Genomic DNA, 24974 nt, shown 5'->3' on the forward strand with positions numbered 1-24974 from the left:
CTGTTTAGGAAAATTGTGTTTGTAACACTCTGACGTCACGATGCACTGTATGATGTTACTCTGTAATTATTGTAGTGTATGAAATACTGAAATGTACAGAATAGTGAAGTATTTGAAAGAATAAGTGTAATGGATACTGAAGTGTACGAAAGAATGACTTGAAGAAAATACTGAAAAATACTGAAGTGTACAGAATTGTGAATGAAATGTGGATAATACTGAAGTGCCAGAAAATACTGAAATGTACAAAATACTGGGTACTCTTGCATCATAAAGGTCCTGCAGTAACCTTTGTGCATATCATCTTAATATACCAAAACACACACACACACACCTAGCCTACATGTTCCTTATTAAAGGCAAAACAACAACCTGTAACACCGCGAATTCACATTAAATTATAATTGAATTGAACATCCGGGTCTTTCCGCTATCGCGTAGACACGCGCTAGAGACTGGGCGATGACGTCACGGGTGCAGGAATGGCGGCGCCGTCTGTCTGTGTGAGGGAGGGAGCCTGAAGAGCCTGAAAACTTTACTCCACAGCACACATTCTGCGGATTTAACACACCGCATCGTTTCAGTCGCCGAGGACACGAGGACTGAGTTAAAAGGCACAGAGAGCTATCCCGTGGCTTAGAGTCAAATACGGCTGCGGATATAAGCTCGCTAAGCTAGCTAACTTATTACTTGTAACTTCTTTACCTGCGTTAGCTAGGAAGCTAACGTTAGAGCTGTAGCTGCACTAGTGAAAGGTCTGACTTTATTTTTTTTTGTCATTTCTAACACCACACACTGAGAGGGAAAAGGGGTAGCTAAGGGACGCACTTGAGCCTTGGCTAGCCGGTTTATTTCCGCTGGTTGACACTAGCAGTCCGGGGTATATTGCTGCCTAGCCAGCTAAGCGTTAGCATTGTCGCTAATAACTTAGCCTATATGCCACAATGGAGAGTTTAACGCTGAGCGACGTCGAGCAGAAATACTACTCGGATTTGTTTGTTTACTGCGACGTGGACAACACGAAGAAAGTGGCCTCCAACGGCAAGGTGTTGGAGCTGTTCCGGGCGGCCCAGCTCTCCAACGACGTGGTGCTGCAGGTAAGGCAGCTAAAGCGGTGTATCAGCTACGCAGCTGCGCCTCAATACACACACACACTCTCTCTTTCTCTCTTTCTGTGTGTGTGTTAACAGTGCAATAATGTCTGCATCTCCAAACAGATATTTTCAACTCCATTTGTGCAGGTGCATGCTCGCAAATGAGCTATAGTTTAGGTAAAAGCAAGCACAACACAACACAGGGTTAGCTGGGATGCCTCACTGATAGAGGGTGTGTTCCCTTGCAAAGTTAGTTAGCTAGCTTGCTGGTGTGTGCCATTACTTTTGAACACGACCTGTTAATAGGCTAGGCGATACGGCAAGAACGTCATATCGCGATACTTAAACCAAACCTCTTGCTGCACAGTGCTGTATGTATGACGATGTTTGGTTTTGCAGCACAACTGGGAAGCTGTATGATATATGAGGAGTGAATCTCAATCCTTTCATTATTATGTGTAGGAATAGAATTCATGTTGATACGTACACGAAGATGTTGATCATGTCATTTTGTCCAGTTCTACATGAAAAATTTGTAGTTGCTGTTGATATTTCCAGACATTCTGGACATATATCACGACTTGCACTACATTTATTTCGACTCTACATGGTGTTCGAAAAACTCAGGAACCAATGAGAGGACCAAAGAGCGCTATCTCTGCCCTTTCATCCAATATTAATGCTGTTTTTCACCTGTAAGGAAAAAAAAACTATGAAATGACATGTAAATAAATAATAAACTACATACACGTGACTGTGTACTTATCTCCCATTGGTTCCTGGCTTTTCAGACACCCTGCATATCATACAACATAATTTGCACGGTTCATATTACATGCATTGTCAGAACTGAATATTTTCTCATACTCACTCTGTAGAAACATTCAATGATGGATCAGACTGGATGCATTTTCTGATCCATTTTACATGCAAAATTGACAGACACATCACCGAGTCCTCAGGTGCTAGGAGAATGTCAGATTGTTTAATTTTGAACAACATTAATTTCACCCATCCTGGGGATATTGTATATTATTCTGTGATGTGCCTTCATATTACTACTGGCACTACATTGTACACGTTATGGCCAAAAGTGTGTGGACACCTGACCATCATCCCATTCCAGATTTAGTTCTCTTTGCTGTTATAATAACCTCCACTCTTCTGCGAAAGGCTTTCTACTAGATTTTGGAGTGTGGCTGTGGAGATTTGCCCAGTGAGGTTGCGCATTAATGTCAAGTGAGGAGGCCTGGCACACAGTCGGCGTTCCAGTTCATTCCAGAGGTGTTCAGTGGGGTTGAGGTCAGGGCTCTGTGCAGGACACTCGAGTTCTTCCACTCCAACCTTTTAATACACATTATATCTTCATGGAGCTCGCTTTGTGCACAGGGGCATTGTCATGCTGGACCAGGTTTAGTTCCAGTCAAGGAAAATTGTGATGCTACAGCATAAAAAAGACATTCTATACAATTGTGTACGTCTGACTTTGTGGCACCAGTTTGGGGACAAATCACATATGGATGTGATATTCAGGTGTCCGCAAACTTTTGGCCGTTTAGTGTATGTTCTATGTCATATAATTTGCACTATTTATATTATGTGAAATCTAAACATTGTGCAGGACCTTTTCCCTAAATAAAATGCCTGAAATGCTGCATCCGATTGGACACATTTTTGAAGTTCGATCCACTGACTTTGTTTATGTCATGAATGGTACAAAATTGGCCAACACAAGACAGATTCCCAGCTCTGGCCCTGGAGTGTCCTCTGTCCTGCAAGTTTTTGTGTTTCCCTGCTCTATCACAACTAGTTCAACTAATCAGCTAATTAACAGCCTGTTTCTGAGTTATAGTGCGTTAGAGCAGGGAAAACACTAAAACTTGCAGGACCCTGTTTTAGGGGAGGGGGTTACTCTAGGAGCAGGGAAAGGAACCTGTGTGAAAATGAGTGGACTGAGTGGTAAATAGAGAAAACCGTTTTGTTTTGTTATTTTATTGAATTATACATTTATATATTGTGTCAAATCAGAATAAAAGGAATGAGACTACTGGACAGCTATAAATATTTAATAAAATAATTAAAAAATCAAATCTAAGAACCTTAAAACTTCTACAGTTGTCCATTAGTTTTTCTATCAGAAACATTTCCATACTTGAAATATACAAATGAAGCCTTGAAGGACTCTTCTGTTGCGAGTTTAACAAGCAGAATATAAGGCTTAAAAGCATGTCTCTATTGTGGCTCTTAAATGTTCTTGGTTATTAGGAGAATGTCAGAATTGGATCAGTATCGACTGATACACAGAGATCTTACGTGCTGAAAAACTGAAATTGATGCATTTCTTAGTTAAATACAGCCGAGTAAGTATAAAGCCCTGTTAATTTATTTGTTATAGTAAGTCATAAAATGATGATTTGACATATTCTGATATCAATAGCACGCTGTCATTTTGCTCAACACTATCAGCTGTTGATTAAACAAGCTAATGATATTTCTAACTGTCATGAACATATCACACATCTGCCCTACATAGATAAACAGATTGAATATCTAGTGTAGATTTTATAAACTGCGTGAACCAGTAAAGTCAGTCAGGTCAGTATGGTAATTTTCCCATGTCATTGATAGCTAGTGTCATCATGTTCTTCGCAAGGGTGTTTGGAAGTACACACACAAAATGTACATCTCAGATTTTCTCTACAGCAAGTAAAATGATTTCTTTCTTCACTAGGGATGGACGATATGGATAAAAAGCATTTGTTTTTTTGTAGCGTTGTAGCTGTTTGCACGTTTTCTGCCAAACTGCTAAATGTAAACACGTTTTAATATCTTGACTCGTTGTTTTTGATATAATATCTGCTTGGGGTTGATACAGTCTTTGTGCCACTGACTTCTCAGAAGTCAAATCAAGGCCACAAGCTCTGTGGCCTGACTTGCATAGTTGCGAAACACTTGAAGCCAAAAACCCATTTTGTGATGAGTCATCAGATGAGGAGTTTCGCACCCTCATCGTTTCAGCATCGAGGATCCAGTACGCTGAACGAGAACGCTTGCCAAAGTTGTATACAAACCTGTATGCAGAGGGGTGTGTCTGTCTGTGGTGCAGACCTTTTCACTTTTTCACCAGGCTTTATGCTTTTGATATTGATGATTAGAGATAGGTAGTGTTACGTTTACACTCTGTTACAAAACTGGCTTTAAAAAATTGGCAGAAAAAAACACAGAATCCCTCACTCAATTACCTTACAGATGTGCTTAGTCATGGCTGATACTTTGTTAATGGTTGAAGTATTGCAGCAGAATTTCTGAACTCTTCTTATTGTTTCAGATTACCGAACTGTGTGGTGCGACTCGGCTTGGACACTTTGGTAGGAGCCAGTTCTACATCGCGTTGAAACTTATTGCAATCGCCCAGTCTGGACTGCCGCTTCGCGTCGAGAGCCTGAACAGTGGTAAGCAAAAGCAAACCCGTAGTAAATGTCATGTATATGGAAAAACCTATAAATGCATCAATCTTTGTGGTTGACAGTTTTATTCTGCACACACTAAAGCTTACGTAAGTCAACTAAAATGGCCCTTTTATTTAATTCCTAGTAAGGATTTATCCCATATCACAGATTATCTCTAAACCACAGTGTTGAATCTCTTTCTGTTACCAAAATCCTAAAGTCTGTGTGATCTCCGGTGTTCTCAGTTGCCAGCCTGAAAGCTCCTGTATTAGAGATCAGGAAATGACTGGTTTCGTATATGAAGAATGAATAAAAAGCAGACAGTGATTAAAAAAATGAGCAGGAAATAAGGGCATCCCTTGTAGGCCTGAAGATACTGTAAGAGAATAGAAAGTGAGTCAACAGGAAATTGCAGTAAAATGGGCCATAAAGCAGAGATACAGTTTGAAAGAACATTTTGTTCTGCAGCATCAAGGTTCTTGTTAGTACTGGAATGTATAATTTTTAGGTATAATTTTTATATTAAAAAAGGACGGTTAAGAATCTTAAAGATACCGTTCACTAATCAAAAGATTGCCATGTATTGAATGTGGATTTTTAATTATAGGCTTGTGTTGGCATTTTTCTGTCTCAGTGCTTAGTTCTGGGGGGTATTTCGTGAAGTTGATAAGCCAGGCTTATTTCAACAAGCTCAGCTAATTTCCGTCAATTTCGGCTCCACAAATGAAGCTAATCGTAAACCCCGCTGAGTTACTGTGGCAACATATGCTTTTGGACAGACCTGCTCTGCGTCAGGTTAGTTTTGAAGTTTGATGAATTCTATTGGCCAAGCCTTGTGCTTTCGTAGTCCCGTCTGGACAAAACAATACTCACAAACAGTTGTTCCACCGTAGTGCACTCTGCAAAAATGGAATATGTTGTTGTTCAGATTTAAGACAAAATATATAATGTATAATTTACGTAAAAAATATTTACTACTTATACCTATTCTTTATACTTGTATGTGTACTTTCTCATTAAAATGTGATTTCGTTGTTTATAGTAAGTTTATTTTAAACACATGGAACCAATGTACACATCTGAATCAGGAAAATTCAAAGAACCTTTTCTTTCAGTGTTCCTCAGTGTCTTGACTGTCATGGCTATCACTCAGTTATGTCACTGTCGTACTCTACTATTTGTACTTGGAGATCATGTATGTATTAAGCCTGTTAGACTATAAAACTAATTGAAATTGTCTACTGTATTATTTATTTGTTTGTTTTAATCATAAGAAGTGTTAATCTGTCACCTACTTTACTTGGGGTTGAGGAGACTGTCCCAAGTTTAAGAGTAGGAATTCATTTGGTGATTTCAAGTCAGAAGATGAAAATTCTGGTGAGGAAAGTTAGGAGTTTTAGTCAAATGCAGCATATGGCTACGCAGAGTCATCCCTCCCCATTCGTATACTCATTATTTCTCTTCCTCTATATTTATATATTTAACTGGTTAACTAGCTCGCCATACATGTTTTTGGTAGCGCCCCCGTTTTAGCTTAGTCAGTTAGGTTTCATGGTAAATAAAACATGGACTGGACAGGACACTTAAGCTTTCACTTGGGCAAATGAATTTATGATTTGTCCACACCTGACTGAAAAGCCTGAATTTTCTTTTCTTTAAGAAATGCCCTGAAAGTCATTTTGATAATATATGGTTTGATTTTCTGGGGGAAAAAAAGAATTATAGCTCAAAGCCGAAACACTGATCTGTACTTCCACCCACACAGACCAAACGCTCACACCTGACGCCCACTGATTTAGCTCAGTGAGTGACATATTTGCTGAAGTCTTTCAAAACAAAGGCCATGTCTGAAAAGTTATTTAACATCCTGGAATTTTATCTGTAACATATGTCTGAATCCTGTTTGCATGAAAGACTCATAGTCGTTAATTTGGTAAAGCAGTGATGCTTGGCTCATTGTTGTTGCAAGATCACTAGATTTTTTTTAAACATATGTATGTATACATATATATATCTATCTGTCACTAAGGTAGATGTCTGTGTTTGGCTTTGCAGTCAAAGACTTGCCCCTCCCTCGCTTTGTGGTCGGTAAGAATGAACAGGAGGCCAGACATGCGTCCGTGTACCCGGACACAGAGAACCAGGGGCCGTACTCCAGTGTGATCCCCAGACCCCCGGGCCGAGTCGCAACCAAAAAAGTGTCCACGCATGAAGTGATCCAGCCCTGTGCGCCCCCTGTTGAGCCCCAGGTCAGTGTACTGCTCTCATCCACTCACATCATAACGGCTTTTATCTTTCCAGCTGGTTTATAGATCAGGTAAAGAAATTGTTTAAAGGCAGACATGTTAGCCTTTGCAGTAGTTCTTTCAGTCTGCAGCCTTCCTCTGTTCTGCTGCCTGAATTTAGTGTTTCTGGTTAAGATTTCAAATATTTTCAGTGCTTCATTAGATTAATACATTAGCTTGTATACAAATATGTACATGTGTTTACTGTAATGTACGTATTGTAATGATTTATAAGCCCTCTATCTGCTGTCATTCAGAAGAGAATGGGTTCCCTTTTGCATTTGGTTCCTCTCAAGCTTTCTTCCTTGTATCGTCTCAGGCTTTTTTCTTGCCTCTGTTGTCTCTGGCTTGTTCATTAAGTATCTATTTCAGGATTTCTGTAAAGCTGTGTTGTCTCAATGTCTCTTGGTAAACATACTATACAAATGAATTTCCTCTTACTCCAAAGGTAGTCAATCAGAAAAGACTTAACCTTATGTGGTTTCTGACACTGTGTCACACCTTTAAGCAACGTTCACACATGCAGCGAGTTTATCACTGCAAGTCTCCAGTCACTGTACTACAAAGTCGCCACTAGGCATTCCTACTACCTGTTCCCATAGTCAGTGGGTGGCGCAGCTAGCATTCCACAACAAAACTGGCAACAAATCAGTTTTCTTGCTGCTAAAATTAAACATTCGGGAGGGAGAGAGTTTGTATATAAAATTCACCAGTGTGTATATCTGCATCATATCATACGAGATGAAGGAGAAGCTAGGTGTGCTCTTTGCCATTGCGGCCATCTATCTGCGGTGAAAGCGTAAACATCGGCCTGTCTGGGTCCACGATTCAGACTCGCAGGCAGCATGGCTAACAAGCATGGATCACGTGCGCTCTACCGTTTTCATTCCCATTGGTAGTCGCTGCACAATGTTGCACCAAATTTGCATAAAGTTCAACTTTTCTCAGCTTTGTCATGTAGCTGGACACTCCCACATCTAGTCACCAACGGTCGCTGTCACTCATGTCACCGGAAGTTGGAAGCTCTCATTGAAAATGAATGGTCTCTGGTCGCTTTGTCGCTGCAAGTCACTGTATGTGTGAGCATACATTTGCTGGTAAAAAGAGACAAAAGGAAGACCTAAAGTCATAGCGGCCATCTTGAGTCTTAACACATTTTCAGTTTTGTGTTTATCAGCTCTGATTTAGGTAGGGGGTGTGGCTAATAATATAAAGTACTTCCAGTTGAATTTATCTTTTATCTTATTAATAAAAGAATGAAAGCATGAAATATGCTACTGTTTATGCACAAACAGTACTTAGTTCAAGTGTTATCTGTATGCTTGGTTGATCGACTGCACATGAAGTGTAGGGAAGATTGTGTAGATTTTTCTTTAATGTTTATTAGTTGTGTCTAGTTATACTAATTATACAGTATTTTATTTGTGAAGATTTAAGATATCTTTGGAGTTTGACGTTACACCCAAAATTAATGTTCCACGTCTTCTGACCCCAGCCCGACACCACGTCTCCTGTAGTGTCGCCTCACCAGTCTCCGCCCACCTCACCTCCCGCATGGAGGAAGCACAAGCGCCAACCCAGCGGCGGCACCGTGGACCGACAGGCTGCGGTGGCAGGAGCCGTGTGGCCACCTTTCAGGGAAGCACAATCGGGTACATCATTTATTTTCATGAACAAATTAAATTCGCAGCTTAATAGAATCAGTTAAAATAATATGATGTACTGTTTCTCTAATTTATGTTTTCATTTGAGTCACCATTGTAGAAAGGGCTTATCATGTGACCTGTTTTTCAAAAAGGGGAATATATTTTAATCATAAGATGGCTGAGTCACTTCCTCTTATAGATATGTAAACTCTTCTCAGTATTGAACGGTTGTCCTGTTACAGGAAAGAAAGCAAAAGCTGGATTATTTCTTAACACTGGTCTTTTTAAGTGACACAGTTTCAAATGCTGGATATGCTTTCTGCCTTGACTCACTTCACTCTTTTTATTGGTTGTCATAAGCTACATTTATGTTCTGTGAACGAGCCTGCATTTGACTCCAGACACCTTCTACTGTTGGATGATTTTCTGCCAGATGCAAAAATAAATTCCAAGCACACTCTGTATGTGTAGAGTATGGAACGCCAGCTAATCTAATCAGCTGTAGTGGGTCAGGGATGCTCACCTGGTATCTGTAATAGATATATGCACTGTCCTTCAGAATTAGTGGCACCCTTCATAAGAATGAACAAATAATTCCATAAAATCACATTATTATTAAAAATAATAATTAAAAATCTTCAATCAAACAAGAGGAGAGACTTGTCTTGTTCTAACAGGACATCAATTTCAATATAAGATCCGCAGTCTCTAAGTAATACTGTAAACAAATCCAAACAAATGTCTGGAAAAACTTGTATTGTTTTTTTTTTTTATTATTTATTTGCTCCCTTGTCCCCAGGAGCTGCCTTGGCTTTAACCACTTCCCTGGGGTATAAATATGTGGTTACACACATGTAAAAATCCCTTTGTTATCCATTATCATGGGAAAAAACAAAGAACAAATGTGGCAGATGGTTGTTGTTGACTTGCACAAATCAGGTAATAGATATATAAAATTGATAAGCATATAAAAATACCATTAAGAACAATTAGAACCATACTAAAAGTGTGAAACAGGCTGCCATTAATTCTGTAGGGCATTGCCAATCTACTTCAAATTTTAAAGTCCACTTCTAAAGTGTTAGGTGTCTAACCCCTTCCTCCTCATCCCCTGCCCTCTCCCAACACTGTTCACTAATAAAGGTCCTGTGGCAGGTGATGGGATGTGGTCTGCCCACTCTCCTCCTCCTGTTCAGGAAAACTGGGTCAGTTTTACAGACACTCCTCCCTCCAGCACACTTCCAGCAATGCATCCCTCTTCTGCTCAGGTACTGCACCGTCCACGTCTCTCAACCCTTCTCAATAGCTTTTTTTGTGTGCAAAGCTTGTTATGCACACTGCTTATGAAGCTTCTGTTTATAAAGCATCTTTTGTCATGATGGGGTAAGCACAGGCCTGTTTTAATATTTGTCGGGCCCACACACAGTACAACCCATTACTGATGCCTGCAGCAAACAAAGCAAGTATCCATGGGAGCCAAGAAAATGTTTACATGTACAACAGTTCATATCTTTGCCCTTGTCGTTTGATTTGAACCTATTGTTCTGCTATGTTTATTTCCCATTACCAAAACACTGGGGCTTCTATACGCACCTTTGCAACTGTAATGTCATTTCAGCTGTCTGTGTCTAGTATATTTGCAATACCCCACAAGTATTCGATTAAAAGTGATATTTGTCATCTGAAAATTTCATCTTTAGTTTTGCACCGGATCTGTGTAGCTGATGTAGTTAACAAGTAATGAAAGTCAGTCAAAATCTTTTCCATAAATACATACTAAAATCTTCATGTACGTGCTATGAATGACATTCAGCTACGTAATTTTATCTACAAATAAACAATTCTGTAAAATGGCAGAGTCTGTTTTTACAAATTTACACAGTGGAAACACATTGTACACATAGAAAATATTTTTTGGTCAGACGGACTTGTTTATACAGTAGTTGTTAGCTTAGTTCATCTCAACCTCATACACTATCTGGGGAAAAGTCTGTGGACATGTGACCATCACGCCCATATGTGGGTCTTCTCGAAAGTAGAACATGTCATTTGGATTACAGGAAATTTGTTTAAATTATTTTTCTCCCTAGATTTTTAACCTGTTTCTTTAAAGGCACTATCATGTTTTTTTTTATTTTTCATGCTGTTTAAAGTTGTTTTTGTGCCTGTTTCTAAATGCTGCTGTGTCTGCCATTGTGTGCTGTAGGAGAGCACAACAGTACGAACAGTGGCATCTGCTGCTACTACAAACGAGATCCAAAGACAGGCCAGTGGTTACGACGACCCCTGGAAAATCACCGATGAGCAAAGACAGTATTACATTAATCAGTTCAAAACTATCCAACCTGATCTGACAGGTTTTATCCCAGGTAACTGAGTTGACCATTTGACACTTTTGTCTATATACATATAGTTGATTTTCATTCATATTTGCTTTGAAAAACTGATAAGTGATTTCTGTCACAGGCTCTGCCGCAAAGGAGTTTTTTACTAAGTCGAAGCTGCCTATTTTAGAATTGTCTCACATTTGGTAAGCTGCTTTACTGAGATTAGTGTGTTTGTGTTTGTCTTGGGTGACCTTGCTTAAGCCTGTTCAAAAACAAACATACACTACCAGTCAAAATGTTGGGCATACCTGCTCATTGAAGAGTTTTCTTCATTTGTACTATTTGTCTATTAGTTTAGGATAATAATGAAGATATGGCATATGTTTTTAACCTTGAGGTCATGTGGGGTCACAGGAGAGTTTTACCAAACACTATAAATAATATAATAATGAATAAAACTGTATAAGTCTACATTCGGTTTTGTGCTCCTCTTAAGCGCAGTTCACTGCATCCAGTACACAGACATGAAATCTGTTTGTCCAGTATGCTCTCGTGTTAATCATCCTTTTACTCAGGACAGCTATTTAAAATTTAAAAAGTGTATTTTTGCATGGTACAGTCATGGCTTCTCGCTAGAAAAACTACAAAATACATTATTCCTGGTATATTTTGCAGTGTATGCCCAAATTCTAAACAGTAATAATAATAAATTATATTTTAGTCTGTAGCTTAATGCAGCAGCATGTGCTCTGGGGGTCGGATAAAATCTGTCACTGAGCGTAGGAGTGAAATGTAATCCTCATTGGATTAACACTCATTACAGATATTTGCATATTATATATTGCGAGAACTCTGTGTCCTTAAAATGGGGTCACTGGCCAAAAAAGGTTGAGAAGCTGACATATGGAATTGTAGAGTGACCAAAAGATCAACACACATTTTTTTTTTTTATTCTTAACGTTATTTCTAATGAAGCTTTATTTAAACCAACTTCATGAGGGAGCTTCACCCAGGAGGCTTTTCTTAAAATGCCCAAAACAGGCTGAGCCCTGCTAAATGAAATCTAGAAAAAACTACTAGTAAGTATGTATTAGTTAAGAAATAAATATATACGTGAGTATTAACTACAAGAATTATATTTGTCTTAGAAACAAATTTCAACCATAAGTGTTTATCAAAATGCCTTTAAGACATTGAAAAATATATATTCACTCTAATGTGTCCACACGTTTCACTTGTAGTGTAATGCAGAGGAAGAGCATATTGCTTGTAAATAAATAATTTTAGTGTAAATATAATGTTGCTGTTCTAAGACGTTAATCTTAACTGGTCTTGCTAGTATTCTTGCTCTGTGTTTAGCCACACTACATTGCCTGAGTCATGGTTTTAAGAGGAAGTCAATTTCCTGGGGGAAACCACAAAGTACACAGTGATGGTTTTTGTGTAAAATGTTTGTTTAAAAAAAAAAAAAAAAAAAAAAAAAAAAGGACTCCGTATTAAGATGTTAAATTTTTTCCCTGCAGGGAGTTATCAGATTTTGATAAAGACGGTGCACTGACCCTGGACGAGTTCTGTGCAGCGTTTCATCTCGTGGTTGCCAGAAAGAACGGTTATGACCTTCCTGAGAAGCTTCCAGAGAGCTTGATGCCAAAGCTTATTGACCTGGATGATTCAGCAGGTATGAACAGAGGAGAAACCCAAGAAATGTGCACTTGGAGTGATAAAGGAAGTAATATTTCAGAACCTAGGATCAGTATGTGGAATGCAGAAGAGCACATCAGACATATTGATGTGTGTGTGTGTGTGTGTGTGTCTGTCTCCATGCACCTGTGTGTTTTAGGAGTCCCAGAGCCTGCACCTGAGGTGGGCTTCTCTGGTTCCCCTGTGGAGGTGACGCCTAATAAATCTCCCTCCATGCCTTCCTTAAACCAGAACTGGCCCGAGCTCAACCAGAGCAACGAGGTTTGGCCTGAGCTTCTCACCTATTGTAGATAAAAATACAGCAAAATTACAGCAGATAAGCATTTAGTATAGCTGTTCTATTTTTAAAGATTTACAGAATAATCAAGTTTATCCCCGAATGTAGTCGATCATCTAAGGCATGTTATTTATTTATTTATTTATTTTTTTTAAACAATAGTTAGACAAATCATAAATTTATTACGTAGCTGACTGCACTTACCCAGTCCTACATTTTGGTTGTCTGAAATGCAATGGTCTCGTCTTAAAAGGGGTAGTTAATGTAATTTAATCCAAATGTAGACAAACTATAATCTACTTAAGAGTACTAATATAGTCTAGGGATAGGCATAGGAATGTATTTGACAGAGGAAAAGTGCTCAGGAAAACATGTCAGTGCTTTTGTGGCATATATTGACAAAACATTGGCTAACAATCTACTGTTCATTATTTTTTAACTCCCCACATCTCACTTAAAAGGTGTTATTCATATCTGTCTCCATTTTAGCTTGACAATTTGTTTTCAAATGCGACCTTGAAAAAAAAAAAGTCTTTATACACATATTTATCGTTTTTTTTTTTCTCCCATTATGGATAATGATGCTGTATGGCTAATGTGCTAGCAAGGCGCACTTCTAGGCTTCAGTTTAGCATCATGACTGTGCATGTCTAAATCATCACACATTTATAATTTCTAATAGGCCTGGTTATGTGGTTTATGGCTCTATTTTGAGACTATTTATAAAACTGTTTATGGAAATGATATTATCGTGCCAGGCGTGGTCTTTGAAGTGGGTGTGTGATGATCTGGGAATGCACTTTGCACATTGCTAACCTGGTGCCTAGAGCCGCATTAGCCTTTTAGCTCCAATACCAGAAAAAGAAGCAAACTTGAGACAAAAAACATGTCTTGTCAGATGGACTACATTAATTTATTTAACATTTACATTTTATGTAAAGGTCAAGTGTTTTAGCCTTTGTTCAATCGGTGGTATTTGGTCATTGTGTCACACACTGTTCATGCTCGGGAAAGTGTGGGCAGCTGTTTCTGCTTTGTTCAGTAAAACTGTGAGAGTCTCTATTGTTTCTATCTGCACCAAAGATGTTTATCAGTACGTTGATATTTTGGTTGATGGTTGGGGTGTGTGTTGGTGTTGCACATTATCTCTCTTATTCTCTGTTGATTTATTGTGTTGGGAGAGTGGAAGCTGTAGTTCTACTGCAGGCTCACTGGTGCTGTTGTGTTCAGCTGGACATGAGTCGGGCGTGTGCACCCTGCTGACATGTCTCTATGTCTCTGCTCTGTCTCTCCAGCAGTGGGAGACTTTTAGCGAACGCTCCTCAAGCTCACAAACTCTGACCCAATTTGATTCTAACATTGCACCAGCTGACCCTGTAAGTCAATCACCTAGTGCTCTTTCATGATTAATGATTTTTCATTAACCCTTGGGATTCTGTCTAGAAAAAAAATATGCATGTTTTCATTGCTAATTCATCTGCAGCAGTGGCCAATACAATTTTTTTATTTTGTTTATTTTTAGTTTTGCTTGCTAAGCCTATGAATTATTGTTTTGCTCACTTTGTTCGCATAACTCAGTCTAGATGGTGACTACTGGTGGTCCTGTAAAAGTTTTTACAATTTTGAAACAAAAGAAAGTAGTGATAGAGCTGGGCGATTATTTATTTATTTATTTATTTATTTATTTATTTAAACTGATACTGCCATCAGTGTTCTCTGAGAAAGTTCAACGTTGTCGATAGTTTCATTTATTTCAGCTGCATTGCTAATGTGCAGCTCTCTCTAAGTTTAAGCATGCCATTTCCTTATTTTAAGCCCTCAACTAGTGAAGCTAGAGAGGTTAGAGGTGGGGCTTAAAGACAACCTGAAATCAGAACTTGACTTTTTAAACCTGTGCAAGACAGAAATCTTACTTTGAAAATGCAGCAATTTTTTTCTAAAGACATGGGCAGGACAAAAAAATTAATAAAAATAACCTTAATAATTTACCATTTGTAACACATTGAGATCCATGTAGGACCACACAAACTTTGCCCTTGACTTTCCTCCATTCCCAGCTGCACATACAGGCTTAAATAATTATGGCCTCACTCCTGGGACTAAATTTTCCTTTATTTCTAATCCGGCTGTGTTGCATGAAGCGAGCAGTTCCTTGCTCTAGATCTACCTCTAGCTCTGACAAATATGCCATTTCACTCAGAAATGTCACACTGTGGAAGAAAACTACATTAAACATATCAAATAAAAGATTCAGTGATTGATTAAACACTCAGTGATTCAGCAAACTGTAATTCAAATGCAATGTGTGGGCACTCAGCACTCATATTCCTCGTGTGAAAATAAACCCGGGTAATAAAGTGAATCTGACTCTGAAACCACACTTTAAAAAAAGAATTCCTGGTCATATTAGAGTCGTGTTGGTAAAATACCAACTCCCCCATATCGCCTAGCTCTACCCAGTGAATGTTCTGTCAGTTCAGTTTGCTATACAGCTGTTTTTTCAGTATTTTCCTTTGTAGCACATTTGGGCTCGGGGTGTAGAAATGCCTGCTGCACTCCATGAGGAGTGAAGTAAGATACTTAACACTGCAGTAATGAAATGACGCATGAATATTTTACAGGATACGGCCATCGTGCATCCTGTACCCATCCGTATGACGCCTAGCAAGATACACATGCAGGAGATGGAGCTGAAGAGAACTGGAAGTGGTAAAGAACTTTCTCTGTATTTATGCTAAAGAACTTATGCTGGTGCCAACTTTAAGAAACTTTTCACTGTTAGTCATTAAATATGACTTTAGTATGCAACAGTCAGCTTAACGTACAGGAAAGTATCAGAAACCAACCTCTAATTCGTTTCTAATGAAAAACCTTTTAATTATTGATTATGATTATTGTTTTTGCTTCATTGTATAATCATTTTTATCACAAATGTTCAGCCACTCCAGGGGCAAAAATGCAGAATGGGGGCTTTCTTCCATTTCTGGCTGCACATACAGACTTACATAATTATGGCCTCACTTCTGGCACTAAATTTTCATCCTTTCCTTTTAATGATTGTGCCAGTGTTTACAGGAAGTAACTTGTCTCACAGATGTTCCACATACAAAGTGTCATTCTTTAATTATTTTTTAAAAATTGTTAGCAGAATAAAACACATGGAACATGCTGTCATAGAAAAATAATCAACTTTGGGGTAGTAAGAGTGACTCTGCTTTGTACTGAAGGTATAACAGTGCACTCTGTCATGCTTTATTCCTTACATAATAGCTTTATTATTCTAACAAGCAGTTTGTGATTTTAGAGCCCTCCATTGCCTGCAAGGCAAATCTCACCTGAAATAAAAAATAGGGATAAACCACTGCCTTCTGCTATGTGACTCCATTTCCTCTGTTGAAACTATATTTGCCTTGTGAGCTGCAGAAATTAGGGCTGGAAATTTCAGGGTGGCAACAGTAACTCCTGAATTCAGGCCATGTCACTTTTGTAGTAAGCTCAATACATGTGTCTTTAGTGATAAAAAGATGTATTTTGGCCTGGTCATTCAAAAAAAAAAAAAAAAAGCTATTTTAGTTCTTAGGATAGTAAGTAACCTAATGAAGACGTGTGGCAACCAAGAAACTGCCATAATATATCAGTATGAAATTTAGGGAAACTAATGTCAAATATATAATGTGTGTAAGGATTTAGCAGTGTCGCATTCATTCACATAAGAGCAGAAACCTGTAAGAATGTAAAGGGCAAAAAAATTCAGTTTTCAGAAATGACTTGCATTTTACTTGACAGACCTTCTGAATTCATCAATCAGCAGTCAATTAGAGGGGTAGGGATAACATGAAAGGAGGGGGACCATAAAGAAAGGAAGGGAGCACAAGCACTTTCTTTAATTAGGAAATGCGATGGCTGTCAGAGTTGAGCAGTTTCAGTGCAGACTGTTGGCTCACGCACTACACAGGAGCCACAGATCCTCCATCCAAACCCAGCAAGAAGAAATTCCCTGACGTGTATGACGTAAATCTGTCTTTAGTCAGATGTACACACTGCTGTCCTGGATTGCAGAGACTTTTCCATCCAAACAAATGACAAATGCTCTGTCTCTCCATCTTGATTCTACAGACCACACACATCCAACAAGTCCATTAATCGCTAAACCTCCCGAACTCTCAGAGGAGAAAAAGCTAGCAGCAATTAAATTCCCTGGCAGCACTGTAGGTAAGTTATTCAACAACACTGTGAGCTCGGCTTGGTTTTAGGAGTGTAGGCATTTTTAGACAAACCCTAAAAGTCTTATTGTCATGCAGGTGACGGCTATAGCAGCTCTGATTCATTTACATCTGATCAAGAACCCATTTCAAGTGCTGCAACCAGACAGAGGTAATATATAATATTAATATATTACACATATATATTTCTCTGCTTACTGAAAAGTAAAAACAGACCCAGTTGGAAGAAATGTTTCTATATATTTTATAGTTTCAGCCTTGAACAGTTTCAACTTCTCTTTCTTTGTAACTTCAGTCCACTGTTGCATGTTTTTTTTTTTCCCCTACTAAATTCTTTTTTTCCACTTTGCCAGATGGGTAACATGATTATTATTTTCCATATCCTTTATAGCCATGGTTCATGAAGCAGAGCCAGGGGGTCCATGATTTACTGAAATAATATTGAGAGGATCCAGACTATTAGTGTACACATTTAAATAATATGCCTAATATTTGAATAGTTGGAATATGTTCATAAAAATGTACTGGTCCAAGAAATGTATTTTACAGTTAAAGAGGTAGTCTGGGGCCAGAAAGTTTGAAACCAGGTAAAGACACAATTTGCTGGTGCACTAACTGGCAGTCAGTCAGCATACCAGCATATCAACCGCTGCCAAGCCCCCACCCCCAAAACCAAATATTCATTTGTAGGGGCCGGTGAAAATTATTTGATATGTAGTAATGTATTAGTAATATCATATGTGTTTTAAGCAGTTTTTTTTTTAACTTTACCCTTTAGAAGTCTACTTTTGTCTCATTATATGAAAAATACTTATAATTTTATGGGTAATAAATAAAATATCTAACAGCTAAGCTGATGAAATTGAGCAGAAATTAGGAGAAAGTTTGCAACCTACTTTTCTGACCCTGAAGGAGTGTGTGGGTGTGTTTTACATTAAGCACGGTCCTGCTTGTCTTGAACACTGGAGTATTTGTTGCAGGTCTCACTCTGGGACATCTCCTGAAGGTCTGAAAGCTGTGGCTCCACCCCCTCCTCCTCCCCGCCCTCATGCTTCACACTCACGCTCTTCCTCTCTAGACATGAACAGGAACTTTGCCACTGTCACTGCAGGTACACATCACACTTATATACGCTTCTGCCAAGGGCAGCCAGCTCCTCTGTGTTCATAACAAATATTAAAGTAAAACTAAATGTTTAATTTCTGCAGGGGCTCAGCAGCAGGCAGGAGTGGTGGCTTTTCCTCCTGCTGTGCCTCCTCGACCACTGGCTACACAGGTATATGTCATAGCAGGCTTTATAACACATTACAAATTCCAATAAAATGTGATATTTGGCTTCCTTAATAAATTTTAACCAGTGATCAGTGACACTGTGATAAGTTACTTAACATTCGAGATCAGTCTTTCATTGACTGGTGCATAATCTGTCCTCATGTCTTTATATTGAGCATTTATTAATACTCATAGCCCAGTCTTATTGCAGGACATTTGAATAAATATAGACTAATCTTGTACAGTGTGAAAGAGAATCCCATTTTCTGCCATTTTAAAATAATCATTATAAATGATTGCTATTCCAGTATTGGACATGATAGTTATGATGATCATTTTAGCTAATATCATTCTGCCATGCAGTTGGTTTTAAAGGTATTTGTGTTTTTGCTCAGACGTCAGTGCCACATGGGCACCGTTCCGTAGATGGAGATGGTCTTCCAGCACATTCCAGCACTTCACCCCAGCAGATACCTGAACAGCCCAATTTTGCAGATTTCAGCCAGTTCCAGGCGTTTGCTGTGGAGCAGCCTGCAGATGAAGGGGACAAACAGCAGGACAGTGGACAGGTGGGGAAGCAAAGGAGCTACATACTCCACTACTGAAGGAAATTGGGTTCAGCCTTTCTCATCTTGCTGTAACAGACAAATTAGAAATTTTAAGCAGATAAATATAATCTGGTGATGCAGGAAATCCAGATTATTGGCATGGCACAGAGCAGTCATGTAAAGCTAGCCATCTGATGTCCTCCAGTTTGTGTTACATTGCTGTGTTGGGCTGTGCATGTGTGTCTAGTGAGTGTGTGTAGCAGTGTATAAATGCTGAATATGAATGATGTAAGGAGGAAAACACGTTGAATCACCCACTTCCAGAAGTGTTTTATTCCTCGTATTCCACAGCAGTTTCTCAATGCTACCCGTTTTTGTTTAATAAAGAACACCACATCACACTTTTAACTGCTAAGTTTGTTCCTGTTATCATTTGCATTATAGCCGCTAAAAACATTCCCTAACCAGCCTCTCTTTTTTCCATGAAAGATAAAGTTAACAAAAATCTCCTCTGTCCTGGAGACTTTCCCAAGGTGGAACACTTAGTGTCCATTACAAAGTACTGACACTGGAGACTCCTTCCTTAAATGCTGAATAAACGTCTCCTCACAGAAAGCTTCAGCATACCAGCAGTTAAACACGTTTTTAATATTCAGTAAGTTTAAATATAAAGTGCAATATCTCATTTCAAGCAGAATCACTAGTATAATAAGCGCAGTTATTAGAGAATGTTATACCAGAGGTCATCAGTTCTAGTCCAGGAGGGCTGGAGTCTTCTTTGTTAGCACTGACTAGCAGCAGATTTCATCACCATGACCTGATTTCCCTAGTTCCTCCCTAGTTTAAATTACATGTGTGGTGATCATAACACATGCAAATTATGTCAAATTGCAGGAATTTTAAAAAGCCATACCAAGGTAGTTTATGGCAGGGCACATTAGGACAAACTACCTTACTGCTGAGAATAACAAACCTGTTGTGTGTCCTGATGTAGATCAGTCAGTGCCTGAAGTCACTGCTTTTGTTTTCATGCAGGTAGAGAAATGTGCAGACACTGCTGCAGCTTTGAGATCAGTGAAGAATGAAACTCAGCCGGAGGAACGACCTGCGGCCACTGTGAACTCTGTATGTTTGAGACACGCACGCACACACACACACACACACAGAGATTAAAAAAGAATTATGAATTGTTGTTGGCACAAAAATGATGTCTCACAGAATAATAAAATAATACGTGCTATAATTAGTGCAGAGACAAACAAAAATCCCTGGTCTTCTGCACTGATAATATGGTCACATTTTGCCTTGTGCTTTTATTAGAGAATGACCTGTTTATATGACGCAGAGATAAATTCTCAGTAACAACGCTAACCACAAATGGGCATGACTTTTCTGACAGGCAAGCCTTGATCCTGGTTAGTCTCATCGCTGCTTTAGCTGAAAAAGCATAGGGTTTTTTATTTTATTTTTAATACAGTTGTCTTATGTCTCCAGGTGTTGCTGTAGTAGCAGGTCAAAAATGGTAAATGCTACAGCTAACCCAAAGATATTGGCACCTCTGCACGTATCTGAATGTAAAAGCAGATTTATACACACACAGTTTTAGAGGGGAGAACCTGTGGTTATGGGTGTGGTACAATGCACACCTAATAGATGTGTTAATTACACACTGCTACTGAACCTTGAATTTTCTCTCAGGCCAAAGGATCCACTCCACTGGCCCCTCCTCCCAAACCTGTTCGGCGAAGGCTGAAGTCAGAAGATGAGCTCAGACCTGAAGTGGACGAGCACCCTCAGAAGTCCAACATCGTTGCCACTGTCCTCGCTACACAGCCTTCTATACCACGGTACACACACAAGACGTTTGGGTCAATCAAGCCAGTTTTTTAAACGTTCTTTGCGTATCAACCTTCTAATCTTTTCTGTTCAATGTAGGTCTGTTGGGAAGGATAAAAAGGCAATCCAAGCTTCCATTAGAAGAAACAAAGAGACGAATACGGTTCTGGCTAGACTCAACAGTGAATTACAGCAGCAGTTAAAGGTGTGTGTTAAGACAGGTTTTTACACAAGTTGTACTGGAAGTACAGTGTGATTCAGACGGCAGTAAGATGTTAGCCTTGAGCTGGAGGACACACCTTCTCAGTTGGGATTGATAGGCACAGATAATCTTAGAGAACCACTCTTTTATTTAGATTTGTGAATAAAACTACACTATTTATGAAAAGTGATGTGAATGTCGTATGAGACAGACCACAGTCTCATGATGTGCACTGTTTCTTTTAATCACTGCAGTCATATCGTAAATACTGAGCCACTGTGCAATATGTCCCTCTATACCATTGTGTGTTTCCTGAGGCTGACAGTGCTTTCAGGAAATATTTAGACTAGGGCTGGGCAAAAGGATGATTTAATCGTACATCGACAGTGTCTAGCACATGATAAGTGCTTATGCTAGAAAGATAGTGATTGCTCATTTTAAACACCATGTGAAAGAGTAATTACACAAATATCAACATTTTACTTAGATTTCCTTATCACACAAATTAGAAATCTAACAGCAGCAGACAGTTTAAATAAAATCCTCACAAAATGATCATATATGAGAGGAAATAAGACAGGATAGAGGCTATATTATAAAGCATTTATACCACAGTGTGGTTTAATTCTCGAATCCGATTGCATTATTTGTGTATACCAGCACGGCTTGGACAGTAGCTCTGGCTGTAACCTGAATATCAAGTATATATTAATGCGTTCGTTTTAATATGTTACTGTTTCTGTAGTAACAGCTCATACACAAAGACTTGTACAGCAGACCCTCTGCATAATCTAAGAATAATAAGTGGATTTTTAAAAAAATCGTGGTGGTTAACAAAGTAAAATGTATAATAATTGATGTGGTAACTTTGTTAGGGGACATTTATTTAACATTTATGGAAGGAGTCTTGGTTGTAAGTGCACAGTCAATCATGTGTTATTGCTTACCTGTTTATTTTGTCATTTCATCCTTGCAGAATTTAGAAATAAATTTTTCCAAAGTCAAACTAAAACATAATTTTGCCTTACTGATGCCTAAAATATGATGAAAAGATAATACTTTCGCCTGGTACTTCTGCTGTGTTTGACTCATCTCGAAAGTGGGAGAAAGACGTATTTTCATCTTGTGCTTGTTTAAGCTACAAAATGGGGAAAACGATAAAAGCATGTCTTTAATTCACTGTGTTCAAGCACCAAAATCTCATGAACTAGCAACAAGCCAGCTAACATTTGTGATATGAGTAATATCTTTAACATTCATTATGTATTTACCAAAATTAAGAACAAACTGGTTTATGTTATGATTTAACCAACTATTGTGTCTGTATGAGGATTGATTAAAGCAAAGAGTACTATAATTGTATTTAAAAAATAAAGTGGTGCTTTATTTACTGTTAACATGTGAGCAGCCATGTTGAAGATGTCATATGCTGAACAGGGTTGAGGATGCCTTCATGACTTTCTGAGTAAGAATTCAAACGTGAGGATGCATTCAACCATCACATTTGACTCTGACAAGGAAAAATCAAAGAAAATGCTGCGTCAACTTGGAATTCCTACTCGGAAACTTGGAAAGTCTTCAACATGAGTTCAGCATTTGACATCATACCATCATGGCCGCTCACAGTAAAGGGCTAGGTGATAGCCATGACCAATCAGTTTACTCAGCATCACGGTTTTGTGGTTTTTCTTTATTTTTTTCTTTTGCAGGACTTGCTAGAGGAGAGAATATCGTTGGAAGTTCAACTGGAGCAGCTGAGACCTTTTTCCCATTTGTAAGTGTGTGAAGGAAGAGCCGTGAAGAGCGACGGGAAAGGTCTGACAGATCCTCCGGGAGGACGCTCATGTCAGCCCTCTTCCTGCTCCTCATCTGGCTGCGTGAGGAAAGACTGCTGCTTCCTCCATAACGCTCTCACACATCCCATCCTGCTCTGATAGAGAGGCTGTCCTCACAGCCAGGGGTAGGAATATATAACATTTTGGCACTTTGACAAAACAGAGTGTGAGTTAAATATAAATGTCAGTCCTCTGCTTCTGCAGCACACAGTTAGCACTGCTATTATGGGGAGTATATGTTCTTGAATCACACTGAGGATGATGGGAAGGTGATGATTCTCCAGCAGTTCTGGCCTGATAATCATGTGAGTGCAGGGGAGGACTGATTTATTTTTGGGGAGAGATCATGCTCTGTTTCAGAAGTACGTTCACGAATGACTGCTAGACACTCGTTCATGTTTCTTGTAAGCTCCCTAACATGCCATTGGCCAACACCAATATACGTGTTTGTGTGCGCACGTGTGTATGTGTGTGAGTGATGGTTATAAATATATGGCATAATACAGAGTTTCTCAGCTCCGGTCCTGAAGGTCACTGCTCTGCACATGCATCACACCTGATAAGCGCATGATGATGATGATGAAGAAGATGAAGTTTGATGATGCGTGTTAGCACAGGGTAAAGTGTCACCGGGAGTAGAGTTGAGAAACACTGGCATAATGCATCAAAGACCGCTCTGTTTTCTTCTTTTAACATCTGTGGTATAAAAATGTTTTTCTACCTTGTACAGTCATTGACCCTGTATAACAGATCTTTTCTTTCATGACTCCTGCACTCATAAGAGCAGTTCCTGTATGGCACAGAACCTGAGCGAGTCATGCTTCAAAATCATGTTTTCCTGTTCCATCAGTTTAAAAAAATGAGACCTGAAACTGCACTTTCTTCCCCTTTGCTTTCCTTTGTTTGTCCGTATTTTACCCTGTAACACTTTTTGCATGTCGTTCCTGTTCTTATTTGATCTAAAACAGCTCTTAAAATCGAACCACTTGATTTGTACGTGTATAATCTTAACCAGTACTAGAGTTTTACATTCTTACTCAAACTTAATGTCTTAAGTGTTCGGTTAGTTAGTTTGTTTATCTGTTTTTTCCCTTCGGTGTCCCCGAAGCCTTACTCCTTTCATTCAGGTTTTTACACTAATCTTCCCCCCGTGTTGAATCAAGGTGAGCCTTTTTTTTTTTTCCTGCTGTTCAGGTCGATGTACTGTATAAGGGGTTTGTTGTATATTGTATGATACACACCTTTTGATCTCATATGTAAATTTGCATTAATTGCTGACTAATAGCAAATATTCTATTTAATTGCTTATATTATGGCTGTGGGATCATAGATGTTTAACTGCATGGATGTATCTCTGCAGAATGAACTAGCAGCTGTGTGATTTTTACACAAAATAAAAATGGCACAATATTTTAATAATTTTTCCTTTGTCATAATTTTCAAATATTTTATTTTATTTAGCAGTAGTATGTAGCTAGATGCAGATATAAGTAAAACTGCCATTATATGGTTATAATGTGCTTAGCTTTCTTAAGTCTCATCCATCTAAAGATCAACAGTAGTGTGCGTGCATGTGTGAAAAATGTGAAAAATGGCATGTATGTCATCAATCTATCCAAAATAGCCCATAATATTTATTTGCAAATTTAAAAAAAAGTTGTGATTGCATAAGTATTAACTCTCAGAGCTATAAAACCCATAAATTAGTTATTTTGGAGAGAGACATGGTTACAGCATAATGTTTACACATTAATCATTAGCACATTTTGTCAGTAGCTGAATTGATTGCTCTGAGTTTATTGCTCTGTTTTGCCCCCTAGTGGAATAGCAGATACATTTTTTTTCTCGAATCTTTTAATTCAGCTTTGGTCCACAAGATGATTTTAATTTAGACCTCAGTTTCTAAATTCATTTGGTGGGCTGGATTAGAAACTGGTCCAGGTCCACTGACTGTATATTTGACATCTGCTTTATGACCTGAGATTTCACTCAGGCCAGAATATCTGGTTTATATGTGCTGTGGTGGAACTGACCCCATAATTTTCTTTTAATACATTCCCAGAATACAGCACACTTTCTTTTTCTGACTCTGCCGTAAAAAAAAAAAAGAATATATGAGCAGCTGGTCCCCTGTCTTCCGCCAGGGAATATTTCAGATCTATGTGATACACTGTAGTGGTTCTTTGCCAGTGCTGAGATTTGAACTAAAAGCCTTCTGGCACAGAACCTTCACTGCTGACCTCTGAGGCTCCTTTATGAAAATGTGCCATTTCCCAAAT

The 24974-nt window shown here is 38.7% G+C and overlaps 1 protein-coding gene across 2 annotated transcripts; it reads left to right on the forward strand.

Annotated features, from left to right (window-relative positions):
* Nucleotides 1-427: 427 nt before the first annotated feature.
* On the forward strand, nt 428-24114 carry reps1 (RALBP1 associated Eps domain containing 1). Of its 2 annotated transcripts, XM_026923152.3 has the most exons (20): nt 428-1097; nt 4423-4546; nt 6599-6792; nt 8324-8480; nt 9618-9742; nt 10681-10843; nt 10941-11004; nt 12325-12479; nt 12642-12763; nt 14075-14155; nt 15401-15488; nt 16896-16991; nt 17081-17153; nt 17983-18113; nt 18211-18278; nt 18670-18843; nt 19858-19947; nt 20521-20669; nt 20758-20863; nt 22570-24114. In XM_026923152.3, the coding sequence occupies exons 1-20, from the start codon at nt 945-947 to the stop codon at nt 22636-22638; spliced, it is 2382 nt and encodes a 793-aa protein (XP_026778953.3). In that variant the 5' UTR covers nt 428-944; the 3' UTR covers nt 22639-24114. The 2 variants fall into 2 exon arrangements, with proteins under 2 accessions (XP_026778953.3, XP_026778954.3); XM_026923153.3 differs by lacking the exon at nt 14075-14155.
* The last annotated feature ends 860 nt before the right edge of the window (nt 24115-24974 follow it).

This window comes from Pangasianodon hypophthalmus, chromosome 19 (genome assembly GCF_027358585.1).
Source record: "Pangasianodon hypophthalmus isolate fPanHyp1 chromosome 19, fPanHyp1.pri, whole genome shotgun sequence".
NCBI lineage: Eukaryota > Metazoa > Chordata > Actinopteri > Siluriformes > Pangasiidae > Pangasianodon > Pangasianodon hypophthalmus.